The following is a 19,946-nucleotide window of genomic DNA, read 5'->3' on the forward strand; positions in this document are numbered from 1 at the left end:
GGAGGGTGCAACTTAACCACAAGGGAAGTCCTTTTTAAAAACAGCAGCAGCAGCAGCAGCAGCAGCGTCTACTAACTGCCCGGGCGCATAAAACGCAGGTGCAAAACACACGAGCCCGCTCGGCGCCGCTTGCAAAGCGAGAGCGCAGCGCCGTCTCCCCGCACGCGGGGGCGGTGTAGGCGGGCCTTCGTGAGGGGGGGGCAGAGCAAGCGGGATCCTGAAGGGGCAAATGGGGTCGACACGTCAGAACCGTGGGGGGCAGTTGCGGAGGGAGGGCGAGGGGGCCGTCGAGGGAGGCGGTGCCAGCAGCCCCGAAAGGGCCCTCGGTTCCCGGCGGCTACGCACCGTGTACTCCCGCACTTGGCTGTGGAAGTTCTGCTCGCGGATGGTCACCTCGTCCGCGTCCATCCTCTCATCGCCGCCTCGCAGCCCCCTCAGGCAATGGCGGCCGCCGCCCCAGCTCCTCCTGCTTCCAGGGCGACGGGCGGGGGACCATGGCAGGGGGCGGCGGCGGATGCCCCTGACACCTGGGGGGGGTGAGCGGGTGAGGGAAAGAGGGCGGAGGGGGCGGGAGTGAGGCGCGGGCACGACGCGACACTTAACGACGCGCGCCGCCGCCGCCTCCTCGCTCCCTCGCCGCCGGGTCTGTCACACACCGTCCTGCGGCTGAGGGGGGCGGATCGGGCAACCTCTCTGAGGGGGGTACCTCGCTCAAGGGTGACGCTGCGCCTGCGCGGACAAGGCGGGGGCCCGCCCGCGCGAAGGGCGGGCAGGGGGCAGGGCCTCCGCGACCACAGCGCTCGAGGAGGAGGAGGGCGGGGCTTAAGCGGCGAGGGTGTGGCTACCGCCGCCTCTTCTGCGTTCCGAGGAGCGGGGCGCGAGCAAAAGCTGCGAAGAGCGCGCGCGCGCCTCTTGAGGGCGGAGCTTGCGAGGGAGTGGGCGAGGCTGTGGAGTTGTTGACTTAGGAAGAGACATTGGGAAGAGGTGGAACCAAAGATGCAAAGTGCGGCGGGGCTTAGGCAAAGGTTTGCGGGGTTCGAAATAGGCGGAGCCAGTGTGGCTGTTTCACGAGGAGACGCAGGCGCTAATGTTATTAAGAACGGAGCAGCGCAGCAGGTGCATGCTTATTTCCAGTACGGGAAATTTATGTTTGCATGCAGGGCCGGCATACCCATGAGGCAAGGTTGCAGGGGGTTGGACTACATGACTCTTCGGGTCCCGTTCCAGCTCTATAATTTTATGATTCTTAGGTGAGGCGATGGCCTCTAGTGGAAGGATCCACAGGTAGCATAAGATTCCCCCCCACCCGATGTTCTAGCTTTCCATGTACAGTGGTACCTCGGGTTACATATGCTTCAGGTTACAGACTCCGCTAACCCAGAAATGTTACATCGGGTTAAGAACTTTGCTTCAGGATGAGAACAGAAATTGTGCAGCGGCAGCAGGAGGCCCCATTAGCTAAAGTCGTGCTTCAGGTTAAGAACAGTTTCAGGTTAAGAACAGACCTCCAGAACGAATTAAGTTCTTAACCCGAGGTACCACTGTATATGAAATTTATATCCGAAAGAACACTTGGGTATTTCCCCCATCTTGCAGGCTAAAGTGGTACAGTCCAGTAAATGGTGCTTCTACTGTTTAGTGTGAGTCACTTAGTCTGAACCAGAGTCCAAAAAACTGTTCCATCTTTAAGTAACAGCAATGACACATCCGTAGGAATGACACATCCGAAGAAGGGTAAAGAACTCTCTCTTAACACCTCTGCATTCTTACCGTGTTGATTGCCGTGTGTCCATCAAGTTCTGTCAGCCTGTGTCTGTAATAAATCAACCACATTCCTTCTTATGACTGAATAGTTGGCCCCTATGGAACCAAAAAGCAAAACGAAAACAGTATTTTTCATTCTCATTATTTGAAAGCAACTTGGTGATATTCAAGGAGCTTGCAGTTGGACACATTTACAGTAATTAGGAAGGAAGACTCCTTTATGGCTGCAGGATAGAGAGGATGAACCAAGCTGCTCCCTCTTGCCAGTTTAAGATGCACAAGGTCCTAAGTTTCATCCCCAACATATCCAGGTAAGGCTGGGAATATCCCGTCTGAAACCCTGGAGAGCTGCTACCAGTCAGTGTTGACAATATTGAGGTAAATGGACCAAGGATATGTCTTGTTATACAGCAGCTTCCTATGTTCCTAATTACTTTGGCTTTGATTTTCAGTTACTAGATAACCATCCAACAAGAATTATTAATTATGAATCTCACAATTGGTCTGTGATCATTTTTACATTTAGCAGATAGATGACGCTGATTCCTATTTAGCTGTACATTTGTAATAGCATTACTTACTTAAAGAGACTGTAAGTACTGACATTATTTCCATTACACATCACCAGTATTTTGATAGATTTGATAGTCACTGCTAAGGGCTATTTAACAAATGATTTGATACAGTTCATTTAGCTCATATTTGTTACACTTTGCTACCATGGATGTGTGAATGTTAAAACTGTCAAAACGTGATATTTAACTCAGTAATAGAATCATTGTTCCTAGGGTAACAATTCATTGTCCCAAACTATCTATAGTTATCTATTTTAATTCATTCTCACTCAATGGTCACTTATAAATCTTCAAGTTCACTTTAGTTCTAGATGTATGCATCTAGAATAAATACCATTTGCCAAAATTGCACTAAAAGTTGTATATTCTTGTATTTAAAATGTATATTCTTATTTCTTAGAACAGCCTGATTTCTGTGTGCTATTCATTGTGTTCTCATGCTTTACCAGCCCAGCCCAGGGAATCGACCAATCTGCATGGATGGATATTGTACAAATGTGAGGATTTGGGATTCATCATCTCTGCAAATATACATGTTTACATCACTAGTGGAAGAAGTATCTGAATCAGCACTACAGCAGATATTCCAACAAAATCAGGAAAGGCTGAAAAAGTTGGATATGTTCAACCAGGAGAAAAGAAGCTTTGGCTGGTGAATGGGGCCAGAATGTCCTTTCCATTTTCTTGTGCACTCCCAGGGCAAGTGACAACTGAGGCTAAACATTCATTCATGCAGAGATTGTGAAAACGACCTCCCTGTGGCTGCTGCTTTGGACAATGGATGGTGGCAGACTGGTCTCCTGCTTGCAGTGATGTTCTTTCTGGAAGGCAGCCTCCCAGGAACCATAGGTCCCCAGACATGTTCAGTTTGTTCTCATTAAATGCATGTTATGGATCTGTACACCCATGAATTAAACATAGCCTAGAGATACTCTGTTAATTCTAACTGCAACTAAGCTTGAATCCAACCATGTGCAGAGTTCTGCTCACACAATGGAACTTCTTCTCCTGTCCCCTTAACCCACCCCCCCAACGCTTTGGAACAGATTCTGAGAGTGGGGAGGGAAGAGGAGGTAGAAGTGCCAATACCATTCCCCGCAGTCACCATGACATGCACAGGAAGTACAGCAAAATGTGAGGTTTATAGTATGTGTCATGAAACAGGATTTCTTTTTTTTTTTTTTAAACTGTTCTGGATTTCCATTGCATGCCATGGTTCTCCTGCTCTCTATCAATAACAGCCACAATAGAAATACATTATGATATAAATCACAGATAACATCCTTTTGAAAGTGCAAAGGGGAGTGATCTAAGGAAGAGCAGTCACTGTGAATTACTGGACAGATCTGTTGAAAACATTTGACCAATAATTTATGAGGTTGGGATATTTCTTGACATGTTTTTAATGTGGGAGTATGGATTTTTCAGAGTGAGCCATTCTGGGAAGTGTCCGTCTTGAATCACTCTAATTTCCGGGTTATTGGATGTATTCCATTCTAACGGTTTAAAGTTCGTGGAAAGCTAACTTTGTGTACAGGTTTTATTTCATAGTTGACCAATGTCCTTTTAATATCCGTTGCAGGGGCAGGGATGAGGAGGCAATGCGTCTTGCTAGGTTGGCCCTGCCAGGTAACACTCATTAGGCAAAATAGACTGGGGTGCGGTGGGAAATTGTATAGTGACTATTAAATTTCAGGAACATGGAAGGCATTATGGAGGAGGATGTTGGGTGTGAGGCAGGACAGTGGGTTACCTTGGGCCATTCACTATCTCTCAGCCTAGACCACAAGCTGGTTGTGAAGCTAAAAGAGGGAGTGGGAGAACCAGGTATCGCACTTTGAGCTCTTTAGAGAAGGGGGAGATAGAAGTGTAATCAATAAGTAAAACTTGCCTCAAGCCATAGATGTGGGACCTTTCAAACACCCATTAGAGATGGAACCCATATGTACTATTTTCCTATTAAATGTGTCCCTGTGTGTACTCCTATGGTCATACAAAAGGCTGCTGAAGAGGTCAGAGACCATCTTGGTCAGGCATAGGCAAACTCGGCCCTCCAGATGTTTTGGGACTACAACTCCCATCATCCCTGACCACTGGTCCTGTTAGCTAGGAATGATGGGAGTTGTAGTCCCAAAACATCTGGAGGGTCAAGTTTGCCTATGCCTGATCTTGGTTATGAGTCCTGGAAAACTTGCTCCCTGCCTTGGGAGGGTGGGACCCTGACTGACTCCACTACAAAAGCTGAGGTTGCTGAACAGACTTTTGGCCTGGGGTATTGTTTAGAGGGAGGCATTGATGTTAATTTTTTATTATTTATGTGGCAATTGTTCAATTTGGTTGTATACTTTTCAATGTTTTGTTTATTATTTATTACTACTTTTCTTTATGTTTGTAGTTGTGTAATTTTTTAATATAAGCTGCCTTGAGCATGGTTTTAACTTTGGAAAGGCACATACAAATAAAATGATTGATTAATTATCACATCCAAAGCAGGTGTAGTCCTTCTGCATACAAACATCAGCCAAGGTGGACAGGACCCTCAAAATCCAATCTTGGTATTACCAACATTCACAGTTAGAGATATGTTAAGTTCAAGGGCCCACTAACAATGGGCCTTTCCATCATCAATTGAAGACAACCTGTTTACTCAGCCTTTGCCTAACAGTTAATAGCAGTGCCTGGTGTCCATAAATTGTGGGTGTTCAGCTGATGACAACTGTTGCTTCTTATTGAATATTTATGGTGTGAAGAAAGGGACACGGCTGGTGCTGTGGGTTGAACCACAGAGCCTAGGACTTGCTGATCAGAAGGTCGGCGGGTCGAATCCCCACGAGGGGGTGAGCTCCCGTTGCTCGGTCCCTGCTCCTGCCAACCTAGCAGTTCGAAAGCACATCAAAGTGCAAGTAGATAAATAGGTACCGCTCCGGCGGGAAGATAAACGGTGTTTCCGTGCGCTGCTCTGGTTCGCCAGAAGTGGCTTAGTTGTGCTGACCACATGACCCGGAAGCTGTACGCTGGCTCCCTCGGCCAATAAAGCGAGATGAGCGCCGCAACCCCAGAGTTGGTCACAAGTGGACCTAATGGTCAGGGGTCCCTTTACCTTTACCTTTTATGGTGTGAACTGCTCAGATGGATGGACGGACGGACGGACGGACAAGCAGATGATAAAGTCATTGATTTCACTATTGAGTGATTTTTATTGATTATAAAGTTTTTATGCTGTGAGCTGCTTCAATTTTTCCTTTGTAAATGAAAGGCAGTATAGAAGATACCCTTTTGATAGATTGACTGATTGCATTTATATCCCATCTTTTCCTCCAAGGAGCTCAAAATGACATACATGCTTCTCCCCCTCCTACAGCAGCCCTGTGAGGCAGGTTGGGCTGAGAGGCAATGGGTGGCCCAAGGTCATCCGGCAAGCTTCATGGCCGAGTGATGATTTGAACCCTGGTCTACCCGGCCCTAATCTGACGCTTTCACTACTGCACCACACTGGCTCCGATAAGTCATTTATTACCTCAGGGCAGTATTTTTAAATACATCACTGCTGTCTTCACCAACTAGGTACCCTCCAATTGCGCTGGCAGGGTCTGAAGGGAAACCAGAAGGCACCAGGTTGGCAAAACCCACGTAACTATATTCTTGACATCAGCCCCTTAGGAAGAATTATCTCCCAATTATACATAAAAGATGACCAAATAGGAAACACCTTAAATTTATATCAAATTATAATCGAGTTATTCTCCACTATCCTAATTATGTGCATTAAATATTTTTTATAGGGCAATAATTTCAGAGTCTCATGTTTTGTGGGCAGCTGCTAAAGTGGTAATTGCATTTTAACTTGAGGAAGACAGATCAATCAATCTCTGGTCTCTGTTCAAAAAAAGAATGTTTGCAACTGTCACTTATTCATTCATTCATCCTTTTGCAATATGTTTGAGTGGCGCTTCCCATTAACACCCCTAAGCTGCTTGCTTTCGGTGGGCGAGTTAATAGATAACGCAGGTAACTATGGCATAGCAATCTACCTACATGGGTAACATGCAACCTAAACGTACCATCACACTTACATTTGACCTTATTTCTGTCTTTCAAGTATCTCTATGGGATTGGGATTGCTCATATTGCTCCCAATGGGACAGAGGCAGGCTGTCTTTTTTTATTGGACTCCATACCCCTGTTTCAGGGATCTGCAGGAGCCTTGATGCAGAAATAAAGCTCTTGCCCCGTGGCTTTCCTTTTCACTTAAATGTAGGGAAGAGTGCATTGTATTAGTACAGATAAGAAGACTGGAAAACAGCCCAGTGTTTGAACCGCTACAGATAGCTCCAGGTGAGCAACTTGCTCCTCCAAAGGCTGGAGGTAATCTAAGATGACTTGTGAGTCTTGACCTCAGGTCCACCCCTTTTCAGGTTTAGTTTCCTCTTATTATTATTTATTGAATTTATATACTGCCCTGCACCCAGAGGTCTTAGGGCGGTTCACATAGAAGATCAACATAAAAACCACAATATATATAAATAAAAATAACACACAGCCCAAAAAAGAGCCACATTTTAAAAGGGCCTTGTGCACTTTTCCTTATGCTGTGTTTTGTAAGAAGGTTTCCGGAATTGCACATGCTGTCTTTTCCTTGCATCTGCCAGAAGCCACCTGCCTGAACAGCTAAAAGGCTCCTGAGAGGCCGCAGGGACATTGCTGCTGCCTTGAGTGTTGGAACCTTTTAGGCTCTTAAAGGGCTACCCACCTGGACTGGAGGAGAGTGCTTCTTCTCGCCACTGCCCCGTCTGGTACACTCTCTGAGCCACTGGGCAAGCATGGTAGCATGGGAGGTACTTGGCTCCTTGAGGCTCAGGGGAAGGAGCTTCTGAGGAGTCTTGGACAGTTCTGGTCCAACTCTGGCTCTGTGTCCTGCGTCAGATCCGTCTCTTCAGCCAAAAGCACTGCAATCTCAGATGCAACTACACAAAGCAGGATAAAAGAATTGTTGTCCTTTGCTTCCATCCGTGAAATTTTGTATTTAGATTTAGTTTCTGAATCACCAGTAACTGAGCTAAATAAACAGTTCAATGATCTACCAAGCTGCTCACTTCTACAAATTAGTCTTTGTGTGGCAATTGATCTGGGTGATCATCAATGCAGCACAGGATCAGCAAACTCATGTGTGATCTCGTCTTCCATGAACTGGAAAACTGGGAGGGGCGGTTCCCTCCAAAGGAAGGGCAGATTTTGCAAGAGTTTGTTTCTCTCAAGGCGAAAACAAGTGCGACTTACCTGTCTATGTATTCCACAAACACACCACCACCTTTTAAATGCAGTTCCCATCAGTACTACTCCATATAACATTGGTGGACTTTTATACTGGTAACCCCATCCCTATTGGCATTTAACCAGCTCTTGAAGACACATCTGTTTAGACAAGTGTTCTCCTAACCTGAACCTCCTGATGAAATCATTTTAATAGCTGTTTTAACTGCTATGCTATTTTAATGGCCTCATTTTATTGTTCACTCCAATTAACGGAATTTTAAAATGTTTTGCTGGAATTGTTTTATTGGGTATTTCAATTATGCATGGATATATTTTTATACTTGTAAACCACTTTGAAGCCATTCTGGCATGTAAGCAGTATATAAATTAATAAATAATATTAACGGTATACATTCGGCATTGGTATGCCAGTGGCTTATCCACCTGAGTCACTGATTTGCTAAGATGGCAACACTATCAGCAAATGGTCTGGTTCTGCATCACATGTCAAATGAGTTTATTTAAACATGATGGGGGGGTGGAGCATTTGCACAGGTAAATGATTTAGCTAAAGACCATGTAACAACTCTTTCATTCCCAAAATTACATGCTGCTCACACAATTAGATACTGCACTCAGAAATCATAACATTTAACTATAATATATTTCCCCCAATGGGTTTACATAATCCCTTTTTGCCATTTTCTCTTTGACAAGAAGCCATACACTTTTATTAAAGGCTTTTCCCTCCCAAAAATGTTGGAAATCTTAAGGGCCATAAATCATCTTAATTCTTACAATTAATAGAGGCAAGATTTATTCTTAAATCATGAATGCTCCTTTCTAATTAAATTCAAATGAGTTTAATACCTCTCCAAAGTGTTCGGATAATAAGTAGTCCCTTTTTTTGGACCTTAACATCCTTGATCCCTGTCAATAATTAGATTGGGTGGCTTATAAAGCACAATGCTTGGCATTTTTAAAAATCTTTATCTTCCTCTTCTGTCTCATTAACAAAAATGAATAGGTTCACTCTTCTGGCAGAGGAAACCATGGGGATTCAATGTTGCTCAAGGACATGACAGATTCTAGGGATATTGAATTACGTCCTTCTGTCCTCCTTGGAATAGCCACTGATGAACAGGAGACCTAGATTTCCAAACTCATAATTATTTCTCAACCAGAAAACTCAAATTGTATGATGAAGAAAAATTATGTAGAAGTATAAACTGAGGTCATTTTCAGTATTTGTTCCAAAAAAATAATTCTTGGCAGGATGTTGCAAATGGTCAGAGCCTGCATGAGACATTTTGCTGTTTCAAGCAGCTATGGTGCAGCCATAGGGATGCTCTAAGTAGTGGATTTCCTACCATGAGCAGGTGCTTGAATTGGATTACCTTTGAGGTGCCTTTAACTCTATGATTCTAGGAGTATCTTGGGGGTCTCACTATTGAGGGTGTTCTCGTGATATTCATAGCATGAATGCTTTTAAAACGTGGTCCATTCAGAGATGTGCTGGAGCAGATGATTCAACCCTAACCACTAAACAAAATGCAAACTGCTTTAAAGCTGTTGGTGTTTGTTAAGATGTTTACATTCCCTGCATTGCAAGCCCTGCACTCACAGCTTCCTCTTCTGAAAGGTACAACTTTCCGCCAGGGCACATTTTGTGACTTTGCTAAAGGCAAATGACAGGCTTGTGTGCCTCTTGTCAGATAGCTCTAAAAGTAGATCTGAATCACATTCTGACTCATTCCAAAGCACTCAGAAGAGATATTGAAGGAGAAAGAGATGTGATGTGATTGTTGACCTCCTAGACGTAGCTCAACAGCCTGCCTGTTTTCAGTGCCCTCACCAGCGTTAGGGGTAAAAATATATTTATGAGTGCAGCATAATTTAATATTTGTATGTTTCTTATTTTGCTCATTACTGTGTGAGGTACTTGATTGATCATCGCCAGCCCTGCTCCTTTTCCAGAATGCAAAAGTAATTATGTGAGCAGCAAATCTAACTGATCAGCTCTTAGTATCGATAGTCAGGAGAACTTGACCCAAAATGAGGATTACAGCAGTTAGGACTGAGATTACCCAAAGTAAAAGGGGGAGGTTAAAATCCCACACCCAAAAACAATCTTCAGAATTTTATCTTCTGAACTATAGTCCTACAATTCTGATTCAAGGATAACCCTGCTCAAACCATCAAGGTCTCCTACTTCAAATGTAGCTTTAGAGAAAGCTGGTCCAAAAAGATGGGAATCCTATCATATACTGATAGAGGAGATGATGGTACCATATTCCAAACCTCAGTACAGTTCCTTATAATGACCTGGAAGATGTGGCGCTGGGAGGCCCATATAGTGTGGAATAAACTAGGACCCCAGTTCTGGAAGGAGCAACACCAGCTCTTCTGGAACAACGTCCTCTCCTGAAGCTATTACAGTCACTTACAGCCACTCCAGCAGACTGCCTCAATGGAAGAGAGGGGAAGCAGGACTCATTCCATCATCATGCTCATGCTTTCATCCCAGCTAGACTCATGCTTTCATCCCAGCTAGTCAACATAAGGAGTACTATTTAACACACACCCCGTCCCCCATCCATCCCTGTCCCTTTTTCCTTTTGCACTGCATAGTTTTAGATTGTAAGTCTGTGGGCAGGGACTGTCTTGTTTAACTGTCTGGAAGACACCCTGGGAGCCTTTTGGCTGAAGAGCAGGATACTGGTGCAATAAATAAACTATTGAGGAACTGACACTCTGCGCTGAAAACATGCCATGTGTTTAAAGCACATGGCTTCTGCCAAAGAATCCTGGGAACCACAGTTTCCCTCCTGCACAGAGCTACAATTCCCCTTTAAAAACAATATTTCATCCTGCTCCCTTTAGCTTTCCTTTCCCATTTACCCCCAGCTACTAATCTCCATTGCCTGCTATAGCATACTCCTTGCTCTGAGCAACACCAGACTGTTCAGTCCCTTCTTCGTTTTTTAGAGTGTAGGATTTATAAACAATACAAAATGGAATAGCTTAGGTTGCGTTCTTCAAAGCTTCCAGTCCTGTTACCAAAGTCATGCAGTGCATCCTAAGCCTTCAGAGGGGCTTCCTCCCAAACAAGTGTGCACAGGATTGCACTCTTTGCATCTTCCCCATGATGAATCCATACCGAGAATCCCAAGCAGTAGATATTTGTAAGCCAGAGGATGCACTACGAGGCTGTGAGCTGCCTGTTCTAGAACTGTAAGTTCTGGGCCCACAGCAGAGCATCCGTCACACAACTGACAATGATTTCTCTACATGATCTCAGTTTAATCTGCATATGTTTATTGAAAGATGAGATTTAATGGGTGAGTCTAACCTTGCTGCCTAATTATGTTATTGCTGCTTTAATATTTCTCTTTAGAAAGTCTCCTGAAGGGAATTGGGCATCTCCCCAGAAGGGAAAAGGTTTTGTCTTAACCGACCGGAAACATTTATACTGATGTCAGGAAGAATTATGGGTATGGGTAAGTAAAATAAAGTCATTAAAAGTGAAAAATTTTGTTTATATGTAAATACATAAGCTACATTAACCAAAGCATTATGCTAATTATTTCTTTGCAACGATGCTAACCTTTTGCAGAATATACATGGGTACCAGAATGCCATACATTAACTACCATTCCAATTAAAGTGTGCATTCAGAAACGCAGGTGCCCCTTAGGGCTAAACCACATGTTATATACTGCAGCTGTGTGTGTCTGTAACATAACCACAATGGCTAGTTCTTCACTGCAATGGACCTTCAGGACAGAGTGGTGACCTCTCTCTCTCTCACACACACACACACACCAGTGCTTTTCTGCTTGTAGGGATTCCAGTCCCATGATTGTGATGGAAGCCCAAGCCTGAAACTCCAGCAGGAGATGGGGGGCAACAAGGGGGTGTTACCTGTTACTTCTTAGAATCATAGAAGAATAAGAGTTGGAGCTCATCTGGATCTGCAATGCAGGAGGCAACCACATCATCCCAAAAAGATGCCCATGCAGCCTCTGCTTAAATACCCCCAGCAAAGAAGGGCCCAGAGGCTTCCGTGACAGCACGTTCCACTCTCAAACAGCACAAACTACAAAGAATTTTTTTCTAAGAATTAGCCAATATCTGTTTGGGTGCAATTTTCATCCATTGGTTCTAGTCCTGCTCACTGCAGCAACAGAGAGCACATCTGTTCCATTTTCCAATTACTGTAGTCAATGGAGGCTACACACTCTGATCATAGTTGGTGGAGGGAGGGAGGTTCCACCCACCTCAGGATCCTACCCATCTATTGAACTTTGTGTCCCTGTTCAGGTATTGTAACCACCCTCACAGTCTGAGGATCACTGCTTACACAGTCTTACCAGCCATGCATAAACCATCAGTCCAGTTGAACTTAACAGGGCTTTATAACAAATACACCTGCCAATAATAAACATATTTCAGGATACATGAAGGCAGCCTTCCCCAATCTAGTGTTCTCCAGAGGTCATTGGACTATAACTCCCATCATCCCTGAGAATTGGCAGTGCCGGCTAAGAGTCCAACAACTTCTGGAGGGCGTAACGTTGGGGAAGGTTGCATTTAGGCAACCAGCAAAGGCCACAAAATGGCAGTGGCCAAGGATGGAACCAGATGGATAAGCGAGATCAGAAGTTTAAGCCATGAAGCCGTTGAATTTCCAGACTCAGACCCCAACACAGGAGCCCCTCAAGCCACTGACCCCTTCAACATTTGTCCCAACTCCCAATATGCACCTTGAAAACCAAATTCTCTTGAGGAACTAGCTCCTTTTTCACCACAAGCCTTGCCATCTCTAGGCAATAACAAGGCAACAAAGTGAGAGCTTTCTTGAGAAGCGGCTGAGAGCAAGGTTGCAGGCCAGAGGATTGCCCCTTTAAAGGTTCACACTGTTCAGCAAAAGTGTGCAGTCTGGGAGAGTTGATTTGGCTGAGAAGGATAAAGGGGCTCAGCTGAGCTTGAGATTTCCTTACAGCAAATTGGCAAACAAGGAGCTATCCAAGGTCCTGCGACTCCAGTCTGATACTAGCTTCCTTGCTGACGAAATCACACCCAAATGTCTATTGTGCCCTGTGGTCAAGGCAGGACACAGCTTCTGATGAGAAGTCTTCAAAAGATGCCTAAGAACATCAAATATGTGTTTACAGAGCAAATACAGAGGATTTACAGTAATTCCCATTTGTTTTCAAAAAAAAACCCTACATCCTCTTCTGTTTACATGAGCCATCAAATCCGTATCTAGTCCCAATGAAGAGATTAAAACCTATAAATAGGGAAGGGGGGGTCATTGAGTTCATGGATGGTGACTTCAGCAAGTGTCTTCAAGCCTACTTTCAGCAGGGATCAGTGGTAAGTTCCCCATGGAAAACTTGGGCATTTTTACATGCCCTACATCTGACATCACATATGATATCAGGTGTGGGACAGATGGGTGTGGTTTGCAAAAACAGCCTTACAGGGCCCAGTTTGGCCTGCTGGATGCAGGTTCCCCCAGCCCTGATACAAATGAAGGATGCGGTCTTTATAGCTTTGGGAGTTAATTCACTGCTGTTTCTTCTACTTTGACTTTCTCTTCTCCCCACTGTGATCATACATATTAACAGCTGCGTGAAAATGACAGGCATGGTTGTGGTTTAATGGGAATAACGACTGACATCAAGGGCTAGATCAGAAGGGACTGACATTTTTTTGAAGTTAAAAATAAAGCCATTAATTTAACAAATATGGAGAAAGAACAGAGGGAAAAGGAAATGTCCCCTTGTTAAATATTTACCACTTGAGCTTCGATGAAAACCACCCTATAAATGACAATATAATACAAGTAAGTGTTCCCAAGGTTAGGTCAACTTTCACGTTGAAGTTAAGACTCTCATAGAGGGAAGAATTACATTTCTTGGCATGGACGCATTAATTATATAAATTTCATAAAGGAAATGCAAAGTCCTATAATGTGTGGCATTGATTAATGATGCTCTTCTGATTTATGGCTGTGTATTTTTGAACTGTGATATTTAACAAGCAGCTAATTTAAAAGCTAGGTTTCTGTCACAACTTTTTATGATGCTTCCAGCGATCCTATTGGTAGCTTGAAAATTATTGTGTTAACACTTTGGAAGGCCAATTTCTAAACCGACAGTTTTCCCACTGAGAAAATAAAATTATTGTGTATTAAGAAATGGTGTTATATCTGTTTCTTCTGTCCCTTGCATATTTCAGAGGAAGCATCTCCCCCTGCTATGATCTTGACTGTTCTTTAAGCTTTGGCATACAGGCCAAGCCTGTTACACTGAATACATAGGTAAAGGTAAAGGGACCCCTGACCGTTAGGTCCAGTCGCGGATGACTCTGGGGTTGCGGCGCTCATCTCGCTTTATTGGCCGAGGGAGCCAGCGTACAGCTTCCGGGTCATGTGGCCAGCATGACTAACCCGCTTCTGGCGAACAAGAGCAATGCACGGAAACGCCGTTTACCTTCCTGCTGGAATGGTACCTATTTATCTACTTGCACTTTGACGTGCTTTCAAACTGCTAGGTTGGCAGGAGCAGGGACCGAGCAACGGGAGCTCACCCCGTCGCGGGGATTTGAACCGCCGACCTTCTGATCGGCAAGTCCTAAGCTCTGTGGTTTAACCCACAGTGCCACCCGCATCCCCAACAGTGAATACATAGCTACCACCAAAACCAGCAGCTGTACTGTTGCCTTCTACATGCCCAACAATAATGCTCATCAGAACTTATCTATGTTGTGAAATCATGCAGCTCTGCATTACCCTACCCTTCTTCATATCATTGGCTGCTCCCGGCAGGAGGAAGAAAATATACAATGCAATCCTATGTCACTGCCCTTAATGGAGCAGAGGGTCTGCCACCCATCCACAGCCCTGCTGAGAATGCTGACTAGGGAGGAAGGTGAAGAGGGGGCAGGCAGATCACTGCACCAACCTGGAGCTGGCACAGCAACTGGGCCCACATTGGGTTTGATGCCATCACGTGATGGCAGTAGGATTGGCTTAGTATCCAACAGATCCAGGGCCAGCTCAGTCATTATCCCCCACCCTACTGGAATACCCCCATTTGGGGGCTGTTGGCTTGCTGCTTCTTGCAAGGAATGCGCTGGCAGCACTTCTACCTTCTGCTGAATCCAATCACACCCAGTCTATTGCAAAGAGGGTTGGCATTGCTTTTCCAGTTCTGTTAGATGTTATATAGGCAAAGGAGCCAGTGGGAGAGCCAGTGTGGTGTAGTGGTTAAGAACGGTAGTCTTGTAATCTGGGGAACTGGGTTCGCGTCTCCGCTCCTCCACCTGCAGCTGCTGGGTGACCTTGGGCTAGTCACACTTCTCTGAAGTCTCTCAGCCCCACTCACATCACAGAGTGTTTGTTGTGGGGGAGGAAGGGAAAGGAGAATGTTAGCCACTTTGAGACTCCTTAAAGGGAGTAAAAGGCGGGATATCAAATCCAAACTCTTCTTCTTCTTCAAAGGGAAGCAAAGCAAAGCAAAGCAAAGGGGATTTTGTTGTCGTTTAAAAAAAACATGAAAATAAGTTCTGGATGCATGTGGAGAAAAGTCTTATATGAATTAACACCCACATTATTGTATTCTATTTTTATTGCATTAAATTTATATACTGCTTGATTATAAAAAAAATAAACAAAACCTCACAGCACAGCAGTTATCAATGTCTCCATGCTTTTTCAGAAGTTTCATATATTTGTACATCATCACAGACGTACTGTAGATGTATGAGATACATTTGGCCATTAATGCTAATTTTCAGATCTTTGAAAGCCATTCATCTTTGAAAGCATGACATCAAGTTTAAAAGCCCTCCTTTATTTGAAAGGTTAAGCCTATTAAACACTTAGTGTGTGTGTGTAGGGGTTTTTTTGTAGAAAAACAGTGTATATTTAAAAGTCAGCACACTGCTGCTACAAAGAATTAAGTTATAGCAATTCTTCATGCTGTAGTTTTAAAAATTATTTTATTTACACAGTCATTTCAAAGCTCTGTGCAATAAGAACAGCAAAGAAGCCGATATATTTAAAAGAAAACTAAAACAATGCAAAACAGGGAATCATGGCAAGGACTCATTTATCCAGCTGGAAAAGCCTGCCAGAACAAAAATGTCTTCAATTGTTTCCGCAAAGTGCAGATAGCGAGCACCTGTCATATCTTGACAGGAATGCAATTCCACAGAACAGGGGCAGCCAGGTTAAATCTCTGCTCCAAGTTACTATGGAACAGGCTTCTGTGATATTTGGCACTTGCAGGAAAAAAGTTACTGCAGATCCCAGGGATCTACTGGGCATTATTATTAATATATATATATACCTATATACTGCCATTCAGGTGGTTTCTCGTGTAATCTGATCCTGAGCTATGTAGGGTCTTCCATGTGAGTATGAACGCCTTGAATATGGCCCAGTTGCAGATTGGCAGCTAAGTGTTATATGCTGCTGATAGTTTGCCCCAAGCAAGCTAACCACTGCATTCTGCCCTTGGACCAACCCCGAGGATGGCCCCACATATAAAGGTAAAGGGACCCCTGACCATTAGGTCCAGTTGTGACTGACTCTGGGGTTGCGGCGCTTATCTCGCTTTATTGGCTGAGGGAGCCGGCGTACAGCTTCCGGGTCATGTGGCCAGCATGACTAAGCCGCTATTGGCGAACCAGAGCAGCGCACGGAAACGCCGTTTACCTTCCCGCCAGAGTGGTACCTATTTATCTACTTGCACTTTGACATGCTTTCGAATTGCTAGGTTGGCAGGAGCACGGACCGAGCAACGGGAGCTCATCCCGTCGCGGGGATTCGAACTGCTGACCTTCTGATCGGCACGTCCTAGGCTCTGTGGTTTAACCCACAGCGCCACCCACGTCCCCAACCCCACATATAGCACATTGCAATAACTCAACTGCAAAGTTACCATTGCGTGGACAACTGCGGTTAAGCTATCCTGATCCAGAAACAGCCAAAGCTGTCTTACCAACAACAGTTGGTGCATTCTCAGTTTATCAGCACCTTTCTTTACTCTGTATGTCGGGCTTTGTTTTCTCTCTTTCCCCCAAAGTTTCTCCAATTCACACTGGTGCAAAGGGCTTCCTGCATTGGAATTGGAAACCAAGGAGCAGGCGCTGCAAAAGTGAGGATGCACCAGTGCAGGGTGGGGACCAAAGGTGGATAAAGTACCCCAGAGGTACTACCCTTCTCCCAACACCCCATACACCCTGATGCTAGCAACAGAATATCCTCTGCAAAATACTAACCAAACGCCAATTTCATAGGAGTTTTCCTATGCATGAATAAAGTGCAATTTAACCTTGGAATCTTCATGGGGATAAATATATAGTTAGAAATATAACCTCTAAATACTTTGACAGATCAGCAGGACCTCCTGTGCCAATGAAGGAGAAATATCCATTAGGCATAAAGGACTTTTGTCTTGGAAGCAGAAAGCTGTAGCTCTGAGGCTCGTGCCACCTAAGATACATGATGTAATGACTGAAAATGGAGAAATGCATCGAAGGTAACAAACCATCTTCTGAAAATTAATGAGTTATTAAAGTTTCCCAGCCAGAGCTGGATGCAAATGCTCAGTACTTAGGAGGACGAGAAATGACGGCCTTGGGACTGCAGCCCGGGGACAGCAAGTCCAGGCTAGCTGGGCACTGCAGAGGATACAAATAAGTCCAAGCTGGCAAATTGGTTTCTTGCTGGCAATTATCAGTAATATGGCTGAAGGTTGGCCAGCTGCAGCGACTCAGTTTCCTTTTCACCTTTAGGGTAAGAACAAAGCAAGAAAATAAAAGGATCCTGGCTCCTTCTTCTCTCATCACCCTCCCAATGTACTCTTCTCACACACGCACCTGCCTTTTGCTTGGCTGTGCTTTTATAAATCACTGTACTTTATCAAACACTGTGGTTGATGCTGTGGGAGATACTGATGACCTAGTTCCCTAAATGCCCCCCGCCCTGCACAGCTTTTATGAGGAAGCACAAGGAATAGTGGTGAGAGAAGGGTTGTAAATGGGCCTGCACAGGTTTGTAAAAGGTAAAGGTAAAGGGACCCCTGACCATTAGGTCCAGTGGTGGCCGACTTTGGGGTTGCGGCACTCATCTCACTTTACTGGCCGAGGGAGCCGGCGTACAGCTTCTGGGTCATGTGGCCAGCATGACTAAGCCGCTTCTGGCGAACCAGAGCACGGAAAGGCCGTTTACCTTCCCGCCAGAGTGGTACCTATTTATCTACTTGCACTTTGACGTGCTTTCGAACTGCTAGGTTGGCAGGAGCAGGAACCGAGCAACGGGAGCTCACCCCATCGCGGGGATTCAAACCGCTGACCTTCTGATCAGCATGTCCTAGGTTTAACCCACAGCGCCACCCGTGTCCCTGCACAGGTTTGTAAGCCACCTCAAATATTCTAAGGGAAAGGGTAGAAATGTTTTCAATAAGCAAATCCAATCCAGGTAAGAATTTATGAATAAAGCATGTATTATAAATATGCATACTCAGGGAAGTGCGCCTAGCACTTACACTGACCACTATGTGGGATAACCAGCCTCATATAGCCAACATGCTTAAGTCTAAAGCATGAAGGGCCTAACCATAGAGTAAGCTGTCCTTAGTTCACCTTGAGAGGGACTGGGCAATCAAGCCTGTTCTTCATCCTCCAGTGTACCTGAGCTCAGCATATAAAGAAGTTTGAGCTGCTTGCTCCAAACGCTGACTACATGGCTCTCACAAGCCACTTTGGAGTTCCTATACCGATAATTTATGAACTTTCATCACTGTAACTAAGCCACGTTTTACTGCTTGTGCAACTTTTTATCAATGCTGTATGGAAAGGCACAGAAATCTGACCATTGGAGAGTTTATAAGTAAACCATTTCTATCTTACCAAATATGTGGTCTTTTTCTATGCTAGAGGAAGAGGGAAGTTTTGGAACTCACAAGGGCATGTTTTAAAGGTCTAACAGTCTATATTTCCACACTTTACTTTGCTGCATATTTTGTGATTTTAAATCTCTGCTGGGGTTCTGTCACCAAAGAGTGCTTGCCCCAAACCTGGATGTTGGCATTCAAGAATTCTTCTTTTATATACCTATTTTTTCCTTGCCACCAACATATTAAAGCCCTGAATAGCCAAATATCTGAAAGAAAACCATCTACCATTTCAACCCATCCAGTCTTCTTACTTTTGGGTAATCTTCCTACCAAGGTGAACATCATCCTTTAAGAGAAAGGTAGCTTTGGATTTGGCTTTGGATTGTATTCTTTGCTATTTTATGTATTTTTTATACTGTGTTTATTTTGTATTGATGTTGAATTGGCTTGAGAATATGCAATGATGTGTTTAAATATGTTGTACAGCACCCTATGAACATATTGTCAAGGATTATATAAAGATGCTTAAGTAAACAAACAAACAAACAGTTGCCCTGGCACCCCAGAAGGAAAAGGAAAAGACACTCTAGCCCATGGGTAGGCAAACTAAGGCCCGGGGGCCTGATCCGGCCCAATCGCCTTCTAAATCCGGCCTTCAGGCAGTCCAGGAATCAGCATGTTTTTACATGAGTAGAATGTGTCCTTTTATTTTAAAATGCATCTCTGGGTTATTTGTAGGGTATAGAAATTCGTTCACCACCCCCCCAAAAAAACACATATATATATTCTAGCCCCCCACAAGGTCTGAGAGACAGTGGACTGGCCCCCTGCTGAAAAAGTTTGCTGACCCCTGCTCTAACCCCATCCATGAGCCAAAGTAACAAAAGCCACCAAGTGCTACCCAAGTAATAACATTCAATCATTTAATATAGAAGCACCAACCAATACTTTCGAATTCCCTGCCTGTTGATATCGGGCAGGTGCCTTCACTGTATTATTTTTGGCATCTGCTGACGACATTTAGACAAGCCTACTACTCAGATGTCTAAAAAGTTTGTACGAGTTTTAATTTAACTTTTTTATTATTCTACTGTGGTTTTAAATTAGGGTTGTGATTGCTTTGGTGATAATTTCATTGTCTTATCTTTTTCTGTAAACTGATTTGAGGTTTTTTCCACAATCAAGTGGTATGTAAATTTTATGAAAGAAATAATAAACAAACAAACGCCAGAAAGCGAACATCAGCCTGACCTGAACCAGATCTATTAATGCTTACAGCTCAGCAATTATTTGCAGCCTTGAAGAGCTGATCTCCATACTCTTCCTTTTCTAGGACCTGTCTTTTTAGTCTGAAGGCTGGGCCTCTTTCTTATTCTTAATTAGTAATTGCTTTGGGAGGCTGAAAATTTTGCCATTTGTTGATATCATCTCATATGCAATG

At 44.2% G+C, this 19,946-nt stretch overlaps 1 protein-coding gene and 1 long non-coding RNA gene across 3 annotated transcripts in view; both read right to left on the minus strand.

The window, feature by feature from the left end:
* LMBR1 (limb development membrane protein 1) overlaps positions 1-915 on the minus strand; it is a 68,858-nt gene extending 67,943 nt beyond the window's left edge. The window contains exon 1 of one of the 2 annotated variants that reach the window (XM_083705027.1): positions 346-915. In XM_083705027.1, coding sequence (XP_083561153.1) covers positions 346-408 — 63 coding nt within the window. In that variant the 5' untranslated portion in view covers positions 409-915. The remainder of the gene's footprint in view (positions 1-345) is intronic. The other variant, XM_083705028.1, reaches the window with a different exon arrangement.
* Positions 916-1,261: 346 nt separating this feature from the next.
* On the minus strand, positions 1,262-19,868 carry LOC310828137. Its single transcript, XR_014556712.1, has 3 exons — positions 19,757-19,868; positions 7,086-7,303; positions 1,262-4,183 (listed from the first exon to the last, which is right to left on the minus strand). It is a non-coding gene; the product is annotated as an uncharacterized lncRNA (long non-coding RNA).
* Positions 19,869-19,946: the final 78 nt, after the last annotated feature.

Source organism: Podarcis gaigeae (genome assembly GCF_964106915.1).
Source record: "Podarcis gaigeae genome assembly, chromosome: 12".
In the NCBI taxonomy this organism is placed as follows: Eukaryota; Metazoa; Chordata; class Lepidosauria; order Squamata; family Lacertidae; genus Podarcis; species Podarcis gaigeae.